General features: G+C 37.8%; 1 protein-coding gene across 2 annotated transcripts in view; it reads right to left on the reverse strand.

Moving 5' to 3' along the window:
• The window catches only part of LOC140641240 (contactin-associated protein-like 3), a 191,467-nt gene that overhangs the window by 15,327 nt on the left and 158,844 nt on the right, over window positions 1-17,296 (reverse strand). For both annotated transcript variants that reach the window (XM_072840790.1, XM_072840781.1), the window contains exons 16-21: window positions 12,868-13,038; window positions 11,722-11,940; window positions 9,512-9,751; window positions 8,729-8,959; window positions 7,355-7,488; window positions 6,438-6,525 (exon numbers count right to left, since the gene is read on the reverse strand). In XM_072840790.1, coding sequence (XP_072696891.1) covers window positions 6,438-6,525; window positions 7,355-7,488; window positions 8,729-8,959; window positions 9,512-9,751; window positions 11,722-11,940; window positions 12,868-13,038 — 1,083 coding nt within the window. The remainder of the gene's footprint in view (window positions 1-6,437; window positions 6,526-7,354; window positions 7,489-8,728; window positions 8,960-9,511; window positions 9,752-11,721; window positions 11,941-12,867; window positions 13,039-17,296) is intronic.

The following is a 17,296-nucleotide window of genomic DNA, read 5'->3' on the forward strand; positions in this document are numbered from 1 at the left end:
ACATTTCTTATGTAGCATTTAACTTTCAAGCAAACTGTCAAACTATTTTTTCCACGTGGCTGCACCATTTTACATTCCCATCACCAATGCACAAGAGTTCAAATTTCACCACATCCTCCACAACACTTGTTATTCTCTCTCTCTCTCTCTCTCTCTCTTTTTAAAGATTTATTTGAGAGTGAGAGAGAGTGAGCTATAGGGAGGAGCAGAGGGAGAGAGAGAGAGAGAGAGAAGCAGATGCCCAATACAGGACTCGATCCCAGGACCCTGGGATCATGACCTAAGCCTAAGGCAGATGCTTAACTGATTGAGTCACTCAGGCCACCCCTGTTACTGTCTTTTTGATCACAGCCATCCTACTGGGGGTGAAATGATATCTTGTGGTTTTGACTTGCATTTCCTTGATGGCTAATGATTTTGAGCATCTTTTCATATTGGTCATTGGTATATATCTTCTTTGAAGAAATGTGTTTGATTTTGATCTTTGACCAGGTCTTTTGACCATTTTAAAATTGAGTTGTCTTTTTGTTTAGTTGTAGGAGATCTTTATATACTCTGTACAAACGTTCCTTATGAGATGCATGACTTGCAAATGTTTTTCCTCGTTCTGTGGATTGTCTTTTTACCTTCTTGGTAATATGTTTTGAATTACAGCAGTTTTAATTTTGATGAAGGCTGACTTATCTATTTTCCTTTTCTTGCTTGTGCTTTTGAGAAACCATGATCTAGCCCAAGGCTTTTGAGAAGCCTTAATTAAGAAACCATTGCCTAGCCCAAGGTCACAAAAATGCACAAGTATAGTTCGATCTAAGATTTTTATAGTTTTAGCCCCCACGTTTAGGGGGGTATCATCCATTTTGAGTTAATTTTTGTAAATGATGTGAGGTAGAGGTCAACATTGCTTTTTTAACTTGTAAGATCCAGTAAGCTCAGTACCATTTGTTTAAGAGACTGTTCTTCCGGGCAGCCCCGATGGTTCAGCAGTTTGGTGCCACCTTCGGCCTGGGGTGTGATCCTGGGGACCCGGGATAGGGTCCCACATCGGGCTCCCTGCATGGAGCGTGCTTCTCCCTCTGCCTGTGTCTCTGCCTCTCTCTCTCTGTGTGCGTCTGTCATGAATGAATAAATGGAATCTTTAAAAAGAGAGAGAGAGAGAGAGAGAGAGAGAGAGAGAGAGAGACTGTTCTTCCTTTGAATGGACCTGGCAGCAATGTCAAACATGATAAATAGTTTTACTTCTTGACACTCAATCTATTCCATTGGTCAGTATGTCTGCCCTTTGCCAATACCACATGGTTTTGATTATCACAGCCTTATACCAAGTTTTAAAATTAAGGATAAGATCTCCAACTTCCTTCTTCTTTTTCAAGAGTGTTTTGGCTATTTGGAGTCCCTTGCATTTCCATAATGCATTTTGGGATCAACTGGCTAATTTCCACAAAAAGGTCATTTGGATTTTGATTGGAATTGTGTTGAATCTGTAGATCAATTTGGGGAGCACTGCCATCTTAGCAATATTAAAACTTCTAATCCATGAAAATGGATATGGATGTCTTTCTATTTATGTAAGTCTTTCATAATTCCTTCCAACAACGTTTCACAGTTACCAGTGTATGTGTCTTATACCTGTATTATTCAAGTTATTCCAGAGTATTTTATTTATTTATTTTTTGGTGCTATTTTAAATGGAATTTACATTTCGGTCTTTATTTCATTTTTGTATGGTTCATTGCTAGCATAGAGAAACACAATAAATTTCTGTATATTGATGTAAGATCCCTGACCAAACTGTGTAGTAGCTCTAATAGCTTTTCTCATGGATTCCTTTTTTTTTTTTTAAAAGATTTTATTTATTTATTCATGAGGGACACAGAGAGAAGGAGAGGCAGAGAGACACAGGCAGAGGGAGAATCAGGCTCCACGCAGGGAGCCCGATGTGGGACTCGATCCCGGGTCTCCAGGATCAGGCCCTGGGCTGAAGGCGGCGCTAAACCGCTGAGCCACCCGGGCTGCCCTTCTCATGGATTCCTTACAAGATCATATTCTCTACAAAAAGAGATAGTTTTACTTCTTTTTTATTCTGGTAACTTTTTACTCTTTTATTCTTGCCTAATAACCCTCAGTCAAACCTGTACTACAGTCTTGAACAAAAGTGGTGAAAGTGGACATCTGTATCTTATTCCTGATCCTAGGGAAAGACTTCCATTTTTTTCAAGACTTCCATTATTTTACCATTAAGTATAATGTTACCTGTGGGGTTTTTGTAGATGTCTTTTTTCATGTGAGGAAGTTTCTTTCTATTCCTAGTTTGTATTTTTATTATGAAACCAGTGTGAATTTTTTTTTCAAATGCTTTTCCTGTGTCTATTGAGGTAACCATGGGGTTTTTGTCCTTTATTTAATTGATATGGCTTATTGCATTGATTGCTTTTTATCTGTTGAACCAACCTTAACTTCCTAGGATAAATCTTACTTGGTCATAGTGTATAACAGTTTTTATTTGTTACTGGATTAGATTTGCTAACATTTTTTGAGGATCTTTGCATTTATATTCATATTGCTGAAATTTTATAAACTATTTTGTGTCTTCTACTCCATGACTTTCCTCCTGAATGTGATAAATTCTTAGGCAGAGCATAGCAAAGACAACATATGTCACATAAGTCAATGGATTTTTTTTAATATCTAAACTGTGGTCTGTCCATGCAGGTATTACCATGCAGTAGGTAATTTCCACAAATTGTTTATTATCCAATTCTCATAGATGGAGCTCCATTTCAACATATGATCCTTCAGTGGATTTCCTTTCCCCATGTAGAAAATTGACCCACTAACATTTATCTGCATGACTATATTGATTTGAATTACATTCAACCTATTGTATTCTTTCTCAGGAGGAACTTGAAATAAATTGAAAGCTAAATTATTTTTTAAAATAAAGGCACATCTTTATTCTGCACACTTTAAAACAGATTTACGTTTTGATATTTGGGGAATTTTTGCTGTTGTTTTTTAGTGCATAAAAGACAAAATCAACAGAATCCTATTTATACAAAAGTCATTAGAGAAATAAAATTTAGTAAAAATGCTAGGGCACCTTAGTGGGTTGTTGTATTTTAAAGCTCTCATACTTTAGGATTGATTATAGGCCAAATTCAAGTCAAGACTAGATAGGAAATTAGAAACCTAACAATTTGCATTTAAACTAGGATTTTACTAAAATTATTTTATAGTAACTGGGAATACTTAACCTGATTGGTCATCATTACTAAGACCACTGAAGAATGGGAAGACCAAGAGCTAATTTAGAAGAGTTAATTTAGAAGATGATCCTGAACCATTTTTTCCAAAGTACTTAGGATAAATTATAATAATGATAAATTCAATTAGTCATGAACATTCTTTTATTGTTTATATTCCCTATTATATTGTGAGTGCTTTGAGGGCAGGTACAGTGTGTTTTGTTGCTAGGCATTCAAATTGTCCAGTGAAGTACAAGTGCACATTAGAGCCAAAGCTTTTTTACTGAGTGGATAGCTCAGTGAGTCAAAGTAGCTAACAAAAAAATAAGTACTGGATAGCTTGCCATAGTTTGGGACAACTTTCTTTGGAAAATTAATGGCTCCTTTTAGCCAATCTGTTAGTCTATTTTACAATGTTTATGAAAGGAAGCTCAGCTTATATTCCCCAAATCTGAACACAAGACGGTAGTCTTCTCATAGTTATTAACTGGTCTGAAAATGGCAGCAAAATCAGAACAGAAGCCACCCACCCTGAAATAAAGTTATCTAAAACATGAAAAGTTTTATTAGCCTTTGATCAAGATGCGTACCTCTAGGTACAGATGAAATGAATATTTATAATTTTATTAGACTCAATTGCTTCAGGCAATAAACTTCATTGCTGAGTTTCAACTTTAATTTTTATAGCCTGAGAGAGATGCTTTTGAATATACCATTCTTGAATAGAAACGTTAACATCTTCGATTCCGTGCTATTGCCCTTTATGTATTAACTTGTAGGAAAATAAAAATGTATATGATAAAATGTATTATTCTCTTCTTTTATGAAAATGATTCCCTTTATATAATGCAGTTTAGTTATTAAATCAGTGTCCATAATCTATGGCTTATTTTTTTCAGATGATAAATTGAAAGCTAAATTATTTTTTAAAATATTCCTGTCAACATCACACTTCCTGATGGGAACTTTCTCCCTGGTGTCATGTGCACTTCTGAACATGCTTCATCTGTTCTATCAGAAGCTGGAGTCACTGAGGGCAGGAAGTTATATGTGGTGTGTTCGTTTTGTTCCTTGACCCTATCTGTCCTATGGCTGGAAAAGGATGCACACAGACACCACTCCAGCCAGGAAGGAGGGATGAGAGACTTCTGGGGGCAAACAGAGCCATCACTCCATTCACAGACTACAGGACTGTATGGAAGTGGAGCCTTCGGACTTGCACACCCCAAAGACGATCAATTACTCTGTTCAAACCAAGGATAGCAACTATCCATAGGGCCAGAAAGTGGAGCTCAGTACCAGATAAAAAGGGAGAAAATTCTTTTCTGCTTGGATGTTAAAAACAATTATGATACTGTTCAGATGACAGCCAAGGATGGGGTTTCATCCCACTGTTCTGTGAAACTCAATGTGAGCTTTGAATTTTTAGGAATTTTATTACTCCCTCTGGCTAAATGTATACTGTTATTCTCATGGGTGAAAGCCAAAGGAGGAGCTTATTTCTTTCCAGTGTTTCCAGTTCTTGTGGTTTTCTATCCTATGCTACTGTTCTAAATAGAATTAAAAAAAAATCTACTGGGCGTTGTATATAAGAGATGAATCAGTAAATTCTCCACCCGAAATTAATATTACACTGTACATTAGCCAACTAGAATTTAAATAAAAACATGAAAAAAAGTAGAATAGAAAATCCACTAATGTCCTGAAAACATGGATGTCCAAAAATGCCTAGAAAACATATCCACAGTCCCACAGCAGAGCCTGAGATAGTCCCTTCTCCAATGGGCTACGAGAGCTAGAAACATCTCCCAGCGCACAAGGGGAAACAATTGTTCTCATTTTTCTTTCTGTGTTAACTGCTCAGTGACTATTCTGCATGTTCCCAGGACACTGGAACAGTGAGCCACATGAAATCATGTACAATGCAACTGCCTTTCTGACAACACACCGTTGAGGCCAATTCTTTATTCCCATTTAAGGCATGATTAGAAAGCAGGACCACCACTTCAGCCTGAAGTTGCTGTTCATTATGTGATGCTAAAACTGTATTTTCACAGCAAAGAAATCGGGTACCCTCCTTAACCAGCTTAATCTGTATCTGTAACTTTGCATGACCAACATGGAGCTTTTGGTTACACTGTACCATTTAACGTTAGGCACTTGTTTTTACCATTTACTAGGGATTTGTGACATTTCCTCTGAAAAATAAGAACTCAAAATTGTATTGCCCATCATCTTTTAAAAAAAACGCAATAGTTTTAATAGTTACTGTGCTTCTTACCATATTTTGAATATCCATTCATGTGCTGCCCCTAAATCTCCGAAGTTTGGGATGTTATATATGTGTGGAGTGGAGGAAATGATCAAAGAATCATTGTATAATTGGCTGAAAAGGTAATAAAGACTCCATGGATTAATCTAGGACTAAACAGAGCCAGATGGGTGTCACATACCAGAGCAGGAATAATAAACATAAAAATCCTCATAAGAGGATTTCTTCCAAATGACTTTAAATATTGGTAACACGTACAGTTTATATATATAAATGATCAAAAAGAAAAGATACCTTTCAAAATTTTTTTTATTTCAATTTAATTCTTGGTAACAAGGAGAAATATAAAGGCCTGAATAATTTGATGCCTAACTAGTATAGTATGCTGTTACTCCGGTACTTTTATGGAGAATAACTCAGAGTCATAAAGAGTGTATGTGGGATCTTCAGGCTGTGACTTTCCAGGAGTAGCTGGGAGCATTGAACACATCACTTGCTAAGAGAAAATTAAGTCTTTTCTCTTCTTGCAAATGTAAATCTATATTTATCATTAAATGATTTCTGCATTTGATCCCTGATTAATATATAATTTGTGAACATGATACCTGCTTTGATTTTACCTTCCCTCAATTGTTAGAAAAATACCAAGTTGCATTCTGCTTGATTGCCAAGTGAGAGGGTAAGTGTGGAGGCACTTCTCGGGGATCACCCTTGCTCACGCAGATGGCCCTTACTCATGATTACAGGTGCACTCAGACAAAAGAACAGCTTCTACCTTGATTGTCACTCACTGGGAAACCATGAATATGACAAGGAGCTTGCTTCAGTATGATGAACGCTTCCTGTGTTTGCAACCTAATACTTCTGATCCATGTCATGGAGTAGTGGGGTGGTGGGGTAGGGGTGCCCTTTCTGCCACTTACCTAAAATTGTCCCCAACATAAGGGATTTGACAGCATTGAATTCTGTCCCTGACGACAGGATGACTTGTCTCCTTGCATTCTGGTTAACCTATTAAATGTTTCACGAGAAGCAAACATCAAAATGGTGAGCAATTTTGATGATAAGAGAATGGGAATCAAAGGGAGACCAAGAACAATGGTAAAAATGAGCCACATATTCAAGCTATCACAAAGGTTAAAGGAGAAAACTGTTTTATAAGAATTCCTATAATGCCTCAGATTTCACACCACCCCATTGCCTATTCTTTTCCCTCTACTTGTCTTCATGGTTTAAGAGTCTATAATTGGTACGATCCACAAAGAGATGCAATAAGCTATTTCAAACCTTCAAGCTTTTACCTATTCCAAATAGAAATTAGTAACACGAGCAGAAAAAGGTATTATTCGCACGGATTCAATATATAAAGGTTATTCTTCAAAACCCAGTGACAATGAATAATTTAAACACTGATGCTTTTTAAAAAAAGTATTCCCACTTTAAGCAAAATCTTGCTTTTTCCCTTGTGTTTACATTTCTGTAACCTTCACTTATTTTGTAGTCGGATGGGAATAGGTTCCCATCAGAATAGCTCCAATAATTACCGTGAGAAGCCAGACAGCATTCCCCTACCGATGAGGACAGCTTGGCATTTTAAGTGGTCAAATATTAATCATAACTTTGTCAACCTCTTGCTACACAAACAGACAAACAAAAGGGACATTGCGAAATAAAACACTGTGACATTATCTGTCCCCGAGACTCTATAGGAAGCCTGTGTTGACTGGGTATCCCATTTCCTAGGTCTCTTTCTAGGATTTATGATCCAAGTTTTGCTGGAGGTCACACACTGAGGGCCACAGGATTGCTTACTGTTGCTGTTGTGGATCTACCCTCTTACCTCTACAGAGACCACCGCGGCTTCTCGGTGAATCTTCACCTGGTGAAGCTGCCCATCAGCAAGGTTTTTAAAACCAAAGTTAAAAACATCAGGTTCATGGTGCTTGTCCAATTTATACCTGATCTGCAAACTTCCTAAGAAAGACAAAAATGACTTTTTTTAACTAAGGTGGAATTTTATAAAAAAACGGTCAATGCAGGTTGTAAAGCACATTTTGTTTTTTGTTTATTTAATATAATTTGAATTTGTTGAGCATTTGCTTAAGGACACCAGTTAGTCCCTTTCCCTGGAAGGGTGACCATTCATTCATGTGCTATTCCGGGGCCGAATGCAGAATCCAATTATGCTCTTTAAAAAGTCAAGACCAAATCGTTTTTTTCCAAGCTCTTCCATTTTCCTGAACTCAAGGAAAGAGTCTAAGTGAAGCATATGAGAACTCTGAGCTAAGCTCGAAGTTAATTATTCATGTGGTATTCATAGTATTAAATGGTAAAACCTCAAGCAATATTGCATTAACATTCGGTTTCTATAAGCATCACTTCTTTTAATGTGACTTATTTTAATGCATTTTAATGTATTGCTGACATTTGCATAATGAATTTTTTTCACACAACCAGAATTTTTTTTTTTCCTAATGTTTCTGCCATAATCAAGAGACAGAGGACAGACAAATGATTTGCTACAATATCTAAATCTCCTGGTGTCCTTCACAAATGTGCCCCCTATCCCATCACTCCCATACTGCCTGTGATAGATCTTCCAGAGGTTAAGTTTCTGCCCTTCCTCTCTGCGAAGCAGGGTTATAACTCGGTCTTGGTTTTCCATCTGGAACAGTCCTGGAAAACCCCTGGTGGCCATGGGATGTGTGCCTTTCATCCCACTTGTCTTTGTATGTACATATGACATGAATGACTTCTCAACCACTGATGGGTAAAGAACAATTATAGTCAACTGATGCTTATGAATGTTGGAGTTTATACAGTTTAATATACTTCTTTACTTTACTGAGAAGAAGGAGGAAATATTTTCCATGGACAAAATGAGATATCTTGTTTCAAAGTGAATTGCAAAACTAATTTATTCATGTACAGAAGGAAAGACCTCCCAGAATAGCAAGAAGCATAGCTGCACATCAAATACATAAAATGATCAAACTTTCATGGGAGAAATGTATCTTAAATGTAATCACTGAAATGTTAACTTTAGTGATAAACACTTGAGGTTATCATGAAAAATAAACCACTCCTAAGAGAACGAGAATGGCAAGCCTTGAAATTGTGTTTCCTTTTTGTAGTTTAACACCTAAAGGGCCCATCTCATTATGGTCTTGATTTTCTAATTCAGTATCTTTGTTTTCAGGGTCCCAACACTCACCATTGGGGGCAAGGATAACAGACAGGTACTCCTCATAGAAGGAGCTCACGTAGAGGAGTAAGCTGGGCGTCCCTGTAGTCCGGAAGCTCAGTGTGGCTATTTCGCCGGCCAGTGTCAGATCCTCATGAAATAGAGCTGCAAAGGAGCTGGAGTTCTTATTGAAGGTGTAATTAGAATGTTCTTGAAAGTTGTAGATAACTGACGAGCCAGTTCCAAAATACGCAGAAATCTCTGGAATGACACTCATTTTTGTCATATTAGCGCTATGTCAATGCAAGGCTCTTCTCTATGTGTATTTATACAATATCTCCAACCCTTAAATATCTCAAGAGAGAAAACAATGATGTCATGTTTTTCTAGGTTGTTTACAATTTAAAAATATTTCAGATTAAAGAAATAATAAAGCATGGATTAAAAAGATAACTTATCCCCATGCATATTCCTATAACATAGGACTAACAATATTTTATTATTGCCCGCAAAATGCTTCATCTCAGATTTACACAGCATTCAATGCCAAGTGTAAACGTATGCTTCGAGTTATAGTTCTTCCCAATGTTGCTTCGATGATACCAGCTCCAACATAAGTAGTCAAGAGCTTCTCAAGAAGAGAATCATACCTCTTTCCAAGATAAAAGGTCAAATTTGGGACAGAAACAACTCTAGCTAATCACAGAGAACCGCCTTAGCCTTTCTTTACGGGGTCAAACACCAAAAACACAAGGCACCCCGCAAAATGATGTGCCTTCCTCTCTCCATCCTGCTCATGGAGGACACACTCACCGCTCTCGCAGAAGGGCCCCTCATATGCAGAGAAGGCACAGTCGCAAGCCACACCCCTGGGCCTCTCTCTACATCTCCCTCCATTGCGACACAGGTGTTCGTAGCTGCTGCAGTGTCCTGGGCACCCCGGCTCCACACCTGGCGTCATTGTGGCCCTTTCTTCCAGATCCAGGGCCAGCCCATTCAACCGCAGTGACCGAATGCACCCCAGGAAGCCTCTCTGTCTGGTGGCCGTCCCGCCTACAAGGGAAACACTGCAATCGCAAATGTGCTCCTGGGAGTCTTCAACCCCAAAGTCCAACTGAGGCCACACCGATGTCAAAAAAGTGACCCGTTTAAAGTTTTATGAACAAATACAAGTTTGAAAACATAGGCTGCTATCACAGAAAGCATCAGTGGACAATAGTGAGTAAACCATTCACAAAGCCACTTTTGAAGTTGACCTTGGTAAATATTTATTCTGAAAATACTTCTTTAAGTTATATTTAGAAAGACTCCTACGTTTTTACATCGATTGCTTCACATGCAAGAAAGACCATCTCACCTTTTTAAAGTATATAAACTGTGATGCACACAGTAAAGTTACATAGTTGAAAATCTTTGCAATATAATATATACCACATAATATACAAATGTATATATATTATATATTTAATATATAATATTCATTATAGTTTCTATATGTATGTGTTATATATATTTTGTTACACATTTGTTATATATATATAACAAATTGTATATGTAATACTAGCCTTTCTTAGACATGCTTCCCATAACACCACTGAGGAAAGGAATTGAGAAGTTGGCAAAGAAAGAGCAGGGAGAGGGATGATATGAAAACCTAGGTCCTCAGGCCAGCCTCGCTCCAGCCTGCCCGCTCTGAGGTCACATAGGGCAATAGTAACTGAGCACTGGGTAAGCTCTCTGTATTTCTATCCTGTCTCACACCAGCCTATTCTCAAATCTGGGAGTGTAGGGGTCTGCTGAAAACAGAGTTGAGGTTCATTCCCAGAGATTCTGACTCAGTGGGCCTGGGGTATGTACCCTAGATCAGAACTTTCCTCTAGCTTCCCAGACTCTGGAAATACCATTTCAGTGAAGATATTAATTCTAGGTAGATGTTCATGAAAACTGTGTTCCTAGAAATTCCATTAATTAATCCTCAGGATTACAAAGCAAAAAATAAAATTGTTTAATCTGATTTACAGTTTCAAGACTTAATGTGAAGCCTACTCATAAGAACTGTGCTTGAAGCAGAGTTTTATGGTGCCATGGGTTATAACACACACACACACTCCCTGCATAGCACTAGCCACCAGATGCTGTAGGTACCCCCTACAAAAGCAGACTGCATGCTAATCTGTGATTTATTTCAGGTTTTAATTGGACTGCATCTTTATTTACCTGAAAATACATGAGAAATGACCACCTAAGAGCTCCTTCATTGATCTGCTTGGTTTCCAAATTAGAATAGAGTTGTCTGAAAAGTAATGTAGCAAAACTTATCTTTCTTTTTGAGAAAAAGACAAAATTATTTTTTTTTTAAAAAAAAGAAGCAAGTAAATGGAAAGGAAGGCTTCCACTACCCAGAGCTTTAATCTTTAAAGAACAGGCAGTGAGAATAAAGAGCCAGCTGGATTCTGAACCCAGCTTTTGCAAGGACTGAACCACAGAGGAGGGAGGCACTGAGCAGGTGCGGCTGGCACTGGTCCCGAGGGGCACAGCCACACGCATCTCCTAGGGTCTGTGTTTGAGGGGACACTGGAGAAATCTGTCACAGTTACGTGGCAGGTTCTCCAACTTCACTGAGAGGTGAAGCGGGAGAACTAGGTGAAAATTGCTAATTGCTTTATAAGTGGTATTGATAAGAAGTAATTAAAACAAACGCAGGTCATCGATGCTATTGAGTGCAAGCCTGGGAATCAGCCCATCAGGAATCGGATTTCTCTTCTATTTGAGTTTCTAGACTAAGTCACTTGATCTCTCTGAACCTCCATGACCTGGTCTGTGAACTGGGAAATCTACAGAAACAAGAATCAGCAGCAATATTCTATGGAAACCGTATTCCCAACCATCTCTGGCAAGGGAGGCCAAGGGTCGAGGGAGCCGGCGGTACACGGTGCGGACCGAGGCAGCGCACACCTGTCACCAGCATCTGCTCTGGGCCCGTCGCCAGCCGCGCAGCTCAGCGGCAAACCACGCGCACTCACCCACGAAGAGCTGGCTGTTGAGCTGCAGGCGGGCGTGCCCGTCAGCGGGCGCGGGCTGGGTCCTGGTGGGCAGCTGATCCACTTGAAGCGATGCTTCCTTCACGTTCCTCTCTGCCCTCACGTGGTGCCACCGATCGTCGTTAAAGGGAGTGGGAGACCGCACTGTGACCTCACAACGTCCATTCCCCACATCAAAGGAGAAGGTCACTTCTGCAGGAGCTGCAAGTACAGATAGGAGAGTAGCTCGGTTCGTGCACAGGGGAGGAAAGTCAGCCTTGGTAGGCAGGAGGGAAGTGACAGGCTCCTTAGTAAAGTCCACCGTGACATCGATGCAGACGAATGTCACTCTGAGCTGGCTGGGAGGGCAAAATAAATCTGTAGCCTGGAGGAAGAAAAACATAGCCATTTTAACATATTCCTCCTCACAGCTTACTCTTCATCTTGCTCAACTCTAAGCAGTAGAGATCATTCCCTAAGGGAAGAAAACCGACATGTGATCTGGTTTCGTGTATATGTGAGATTTTATTTAAAGGTGGTTTAAATCTTCGTATACTTTATTTTAAAAGACATCCATGAAATTTTGAAGTAAGGAATTGAGCCTTTCATACGTGCACAAGCAATGGGACTAGGCAATTAAATGAAATGATTCTGCAATTTAGTGAGCAAGTTATTGGACCAGTTTGGTTTAGAGTGTCCCGACTGCACACAGAGTTAGCACAGCACAAAATTGGGCAGACTGCTGTGTTTCATGAATCACTGTTTTACTCTTTATTTAAATAATGATTCAAAATAATAGAACTTTAGGGGTGCCTGGGTGGTGCAGCCGGTTAGGCGTTCCACTCTTGGTATGGGCTCACCTTGTGACCTCAGGGTCATGAGATCAAGCCCCGCATCAGGGTCCATGCTCAGTGCCGAAGTCTGCTTAAGACTCTTTCTTTCCCTCTTCCTCTGCCCCTTCCTCCTCCCTCTTATCCTGCATGCTCTCTTTCTATATCAAATAAATAAATGTTTAAAAAAAGAACTTTAGTATTTACTAGAGAAACACAAGTGACAAAGAAAGCATGGCAGCACTTTGAGAGTTTGGTTCCCAAAAGGGTTCTTGTTAAGCACTGAACACCTGCTGGCTTTGTGCAGGGGGCGACTCACCCTGCAGCTCTAGCCTGATGAAGTCTGTAATCCCCAGGTTCTCAACAAACACCCCAGAAGGAGCTGTCGTCTTAAAAAAGAAAGACACATCAGCACTGAGCTCTCCACGGAACGTAGGGAAATGAAGGTATGAAGTCTCGGTATTGAAAGAAGCGGAATTCCAAAATGAATCTGTTTCCAAAAAGGAAAAAAAAAAAAAGACAGTGACAATAACTATGAAACGGAGTAACAATTGTATTTTGTATTTCTAGCATTTTTTTAAACTATTAAGTGCATTCATGGCAAGCCTTCATTTGGGGGTTCTTCCAAACATACAGCCACAATGTGAATATTCAGATACTGACTCTTTGAAGGATTAAGATTCTGGACAAGGCTGCAACTGAGTGGAGAGATAATCATTGGACATGCCCTGTGTTTTTTAGAAAACAATATTATTTAATGATTGTTGTAGAATAAAATTGACTTTGGGGGGATGTATGGTTACATGAATTGTAATACATGCATGGATTTGTATAACTGTCACCAAAATCAGGATAAAGGACAATTCTATCTCCCCCAAAACTCCCTCTTGCAATTCCCTTATAGTCACATCGCCCTTCTGCCCCAGGCCCTGCCAACCATGATCTATAGCTGTGCCTTTTCCAGGTGTCATATAAATGGAGCCATGCAGGATGTAACCTTTTGAGATTGGCTTCTTTCACTCAAGGTAAAGCCTCTGAGATTCATTCAGGTTGTCACAAGTTATTGCTGCTCTGTAGTATTCCATCATATGGATGGGGCCGACATTTCTTCATCCACATCTGAGAATGTCAATGTCATTTCCAGATTTGGTCATTTACAAACAGAGCTGCTTATAAATATTTGTGCCTATCACACCTGTATTTGTGAATAGTTTTCTTTCTTGCTTTCCAAACTGGATGCACTTATTTCCTTCCTTACATTACTGGCTAGGACTTCTAGCATGATTGAAGTTGTATAACAGAAGTAGCAAGATTGAATATCTTTATCTTGTTCCCAGTCTTAGGGGGAAAGAATTCAGTTTTTCATCAAGAATTATGATGCTAGCTCTTCTGTATATAGGCACCCTTTGTTAGGATGAAGAAGTTCCCTTTTATTCATAGTTTGCTAAGAATTTTATTGTGAATGCTATCTGATCTAAATTTATTATCCTGTTAATTCATAATATAGTTATGATAATTCAAATGATCATGTTCATATCAACTGATGCAGAAAAAACATCTGGTGTGATTTTTCTTCTTTAAACTGTTAATACGATCAATGACATTGACTGATTTCAAATATAGTCAACACTTGAACAACAAAGGGGTTAGAGGCAGACCTTTGCACAGTTGAAAACCCATGTGTCACGTCTAACCCTCCAAAACCTTAACTACTAATAGCCTACTGTTGACTGAAAGCCTTACTGATAACATTAACACTTGATTAACACACACTTTGTATGTCATATGTATTATACACCGTATTCTTTTAGTAAAGTGAGCTGATGAAAACAAAGTGTTATTAAGAAAGTCACAGGGAAGAGAAAATGCATTTATGGGCCTGTGCTGTATTTATTGAAAAAAAAAATCTGCCCATAAGTGGACCTGCACTGTTCCAGGGTCTACTACACTGAATCAGCCTTGCATCCTGGGATAAACCCCAGTTGGTCATGTTGTATTATTCTTTTAAATATTTTTTAAAATATTTTGCTAATGAGTTTTTGTTGTTGTTGTTGTTGAGGATTTTTGCATATATGTCCATGATGATATTGTCCATAGTTCTCTCTTTTCTTTTTTTTTTTTTTTTTTTTTTTGCATTTTCTTTGTCTAGTTTGGGGATCAGGACAATGTTGGCCCTCATAAAATGTTGGGAAGAATTTCCTCTTCTGAAAGAGATTGTGCATTGAGATATTTTTCTTTCAGAATACAAGCACTTAATGCTATTAATACCCCTCTAAGCATGGCCATAACTGTCTCCCACCATTTTCGATATGTTGGTCAATATATTTTATAATGTCTGTTGAGACCTCCTTGACTCTTATTATTTAACAGTTTGGTGTTTAATTTCTAAGTATTTGGAAACTTTCTCACTCTCTTTGTTATTTGTTTCTAGTTTGATTCATTTATGTCAGAAAATGTATTTTGGTTTTTTTTTTTAATTTTTGAAAATCTATTTTATTAGAGTAGTTTTTAGATACTACAGATTTACATACAATAAAATGTACCCTTTTAAGTATTTTATTTTTTATTGGAGTTCAATTTTCCAACATATAGCATAACACCTAGTGCTCATCTCACCAAGTGCCCCCCTCAGTGCCCATCACCCAGTCACCCCAACCCCCCACCCACCTCCCCTTCCACTACCCCTTGTTCATTTCCCAGAGTTAGGTGTCTCTCATGTTTTGTCACCCTCACTGATATTTTCACTCTTTTAGAGAATGTATTTTGTATGATTTATTTGATATGTGCTAAAGTTTGCTTTATGACACAGAATATGGTGTATCCATGTGCATTTAAACAGAATGTGTATTTTGCTGTTGGTAGGATGTTCAGTAAATGTCAATTAGATTCTGTTGACTGGTGGTGACATTCAAGTTTTCTGTACAGACTTTGCTTGTTTTCCCTCTATTATTTCCAAAGGTTAATGAGAGAAGAGGATTCTCTACTTATGAAGTTATCTACTTTCCCTTTCCATTCTGTTAGTTGTTGCTTTATGTATTTTGAAACTCAGTTATTAGCAAACACATTTAAGATCCTCATGTCTTCCTAATCACCTTTTTATCTATTCATTTTCTATGCTTTCAAGCAAAGAGTTTAATACAGAAACTCCAGCTTTCTTTTAATTAGTGTTTGTGTAGTGTATCTTTTCCTGCACCTCTTTTTAAACTTATGATATCATTATATTTGAAGTGAGTTTCTTGTACACGGTACATAGTTGAGTCATAACAATCTGTCCTTTAATTGGTGTGTTTAGACCAATCATTGAATACAAATGTTGACAAGTTGAATTTAGTTCTATCATTTTATTATTTTTTCTTGTTTGTTAATTCTTTTTGTTCTTCTGTTTCTCCTTCTCTATCTTCTTTTGGGTTATTTAAACATTCATTAGTATTCTATTTTTATTTGTCTATAGTAGTTCCTTGATCAGTTATTTTTAGGAATGACTATATATACCTACCTTTTCACATCTGCGCAGGATCTACATTTTAACCACTTCGTCTTATATGTCAAAATCTCACTAATAATTCTGGCATTTTACCCAGTCCCCTTTATTTATTGTCGCCAAATGTATTACGTTTATACAAATTAAAAACCCTATGAAATTCTGTTGTATTTTTTCCTTTCAACCCACAGATATATTTAAAATAACTCAAAGGAGAATAGTCTATTACATGTACCCCAATATTTACCATTTCTAAAGCTGATTTGCTATCACCGATGTCCCAAACTTCCTTCTGATATCATTTCCCTGCTGTCTGAATCTTCCTTTAGAAAGCCTTTTAGAGTGTCTTCTGGTAATGAATGCTTTTAGCTTTCCTTCATCTGAGAATTTATTTATTTTTACTTTCATCCCTGAAGGAGATTTTTTGTTGAATGTAGAATTCTGGACTGACAATTCTTTACTTTTAACGCGTGAGAAATGTTTTGCCACTTCCTTCTGACTTCCATATTTCTAATGAGAAAGTCACTGCCATTTGAGTAGGTATTCACCTGGAGATGATGCACCATTCTTCTCTCTGGCTGATTTCAAAACATCTCTCATTGTCTTTGTTTTCAGTTTGATTATGATGTGTCTGGATATGAATTTCTTTGAGTTTATCCTGTTTCAAGTTCATTCAACATCTCAAGTCTGTCTTTTGCCAAACTTGGACATTTTTCAGCCATTATTTTTTTCAAATACTTTTTTTCAGCACCACACTATTCTGTCTACTTCTGGATGTTCAATAACATGAATGTTAGATCTTTTGTTGTTGATTCCGGTTCCCTGAGGCCTTGTTCATTTTTAGATTTTTTTTTTCTTTTGATCAGATTGAGTCATTCCTATCTTTAAGGCCATTGACTGTCTCATCTCAGATCTGCTATTTGGCCCACCCAAGGCATCTTTTATTTTGGTCCTGTATTTTTCAGTTCTAAAGTTTTCATTTAGCTCTTTATATATCCTATTTCTTTGGTGAAATGTTCTTTTTCTATTTGCTACCAAAGTGTTTATGATTACTTGTTAGAGTTCTTATGTAATCACTGTTTTAAACTCTTTATCGGTTGATTCTAACCTCTGTGTGATATTTGTATTAGTATCTGTTGATTATATTTTCCTCAGCCAGCTTAGATTTTTCTAAGTTCTTTGCACTAATTTTTGATTATTTCCTAGATATATTAAATATTATATTAATAAACTCTGGGCTTTATTTTAAATTTTGTGGAGCAATGTT

The sequence above is a fragment of the Canis lupus genome, chromosome 1 (assembly GCF_048164855.1).
Source record: "Canis lupus baileyi chromosome 1, mCanLup2.hap1, whole genome shotgun sequence".
NCBI classification, from domain to species: domain Eukaryota; kingdom Metazoa; phylum Chordata; class Mammalia; order Carnivora; family Canidae; genus Canis; species Canis lupus.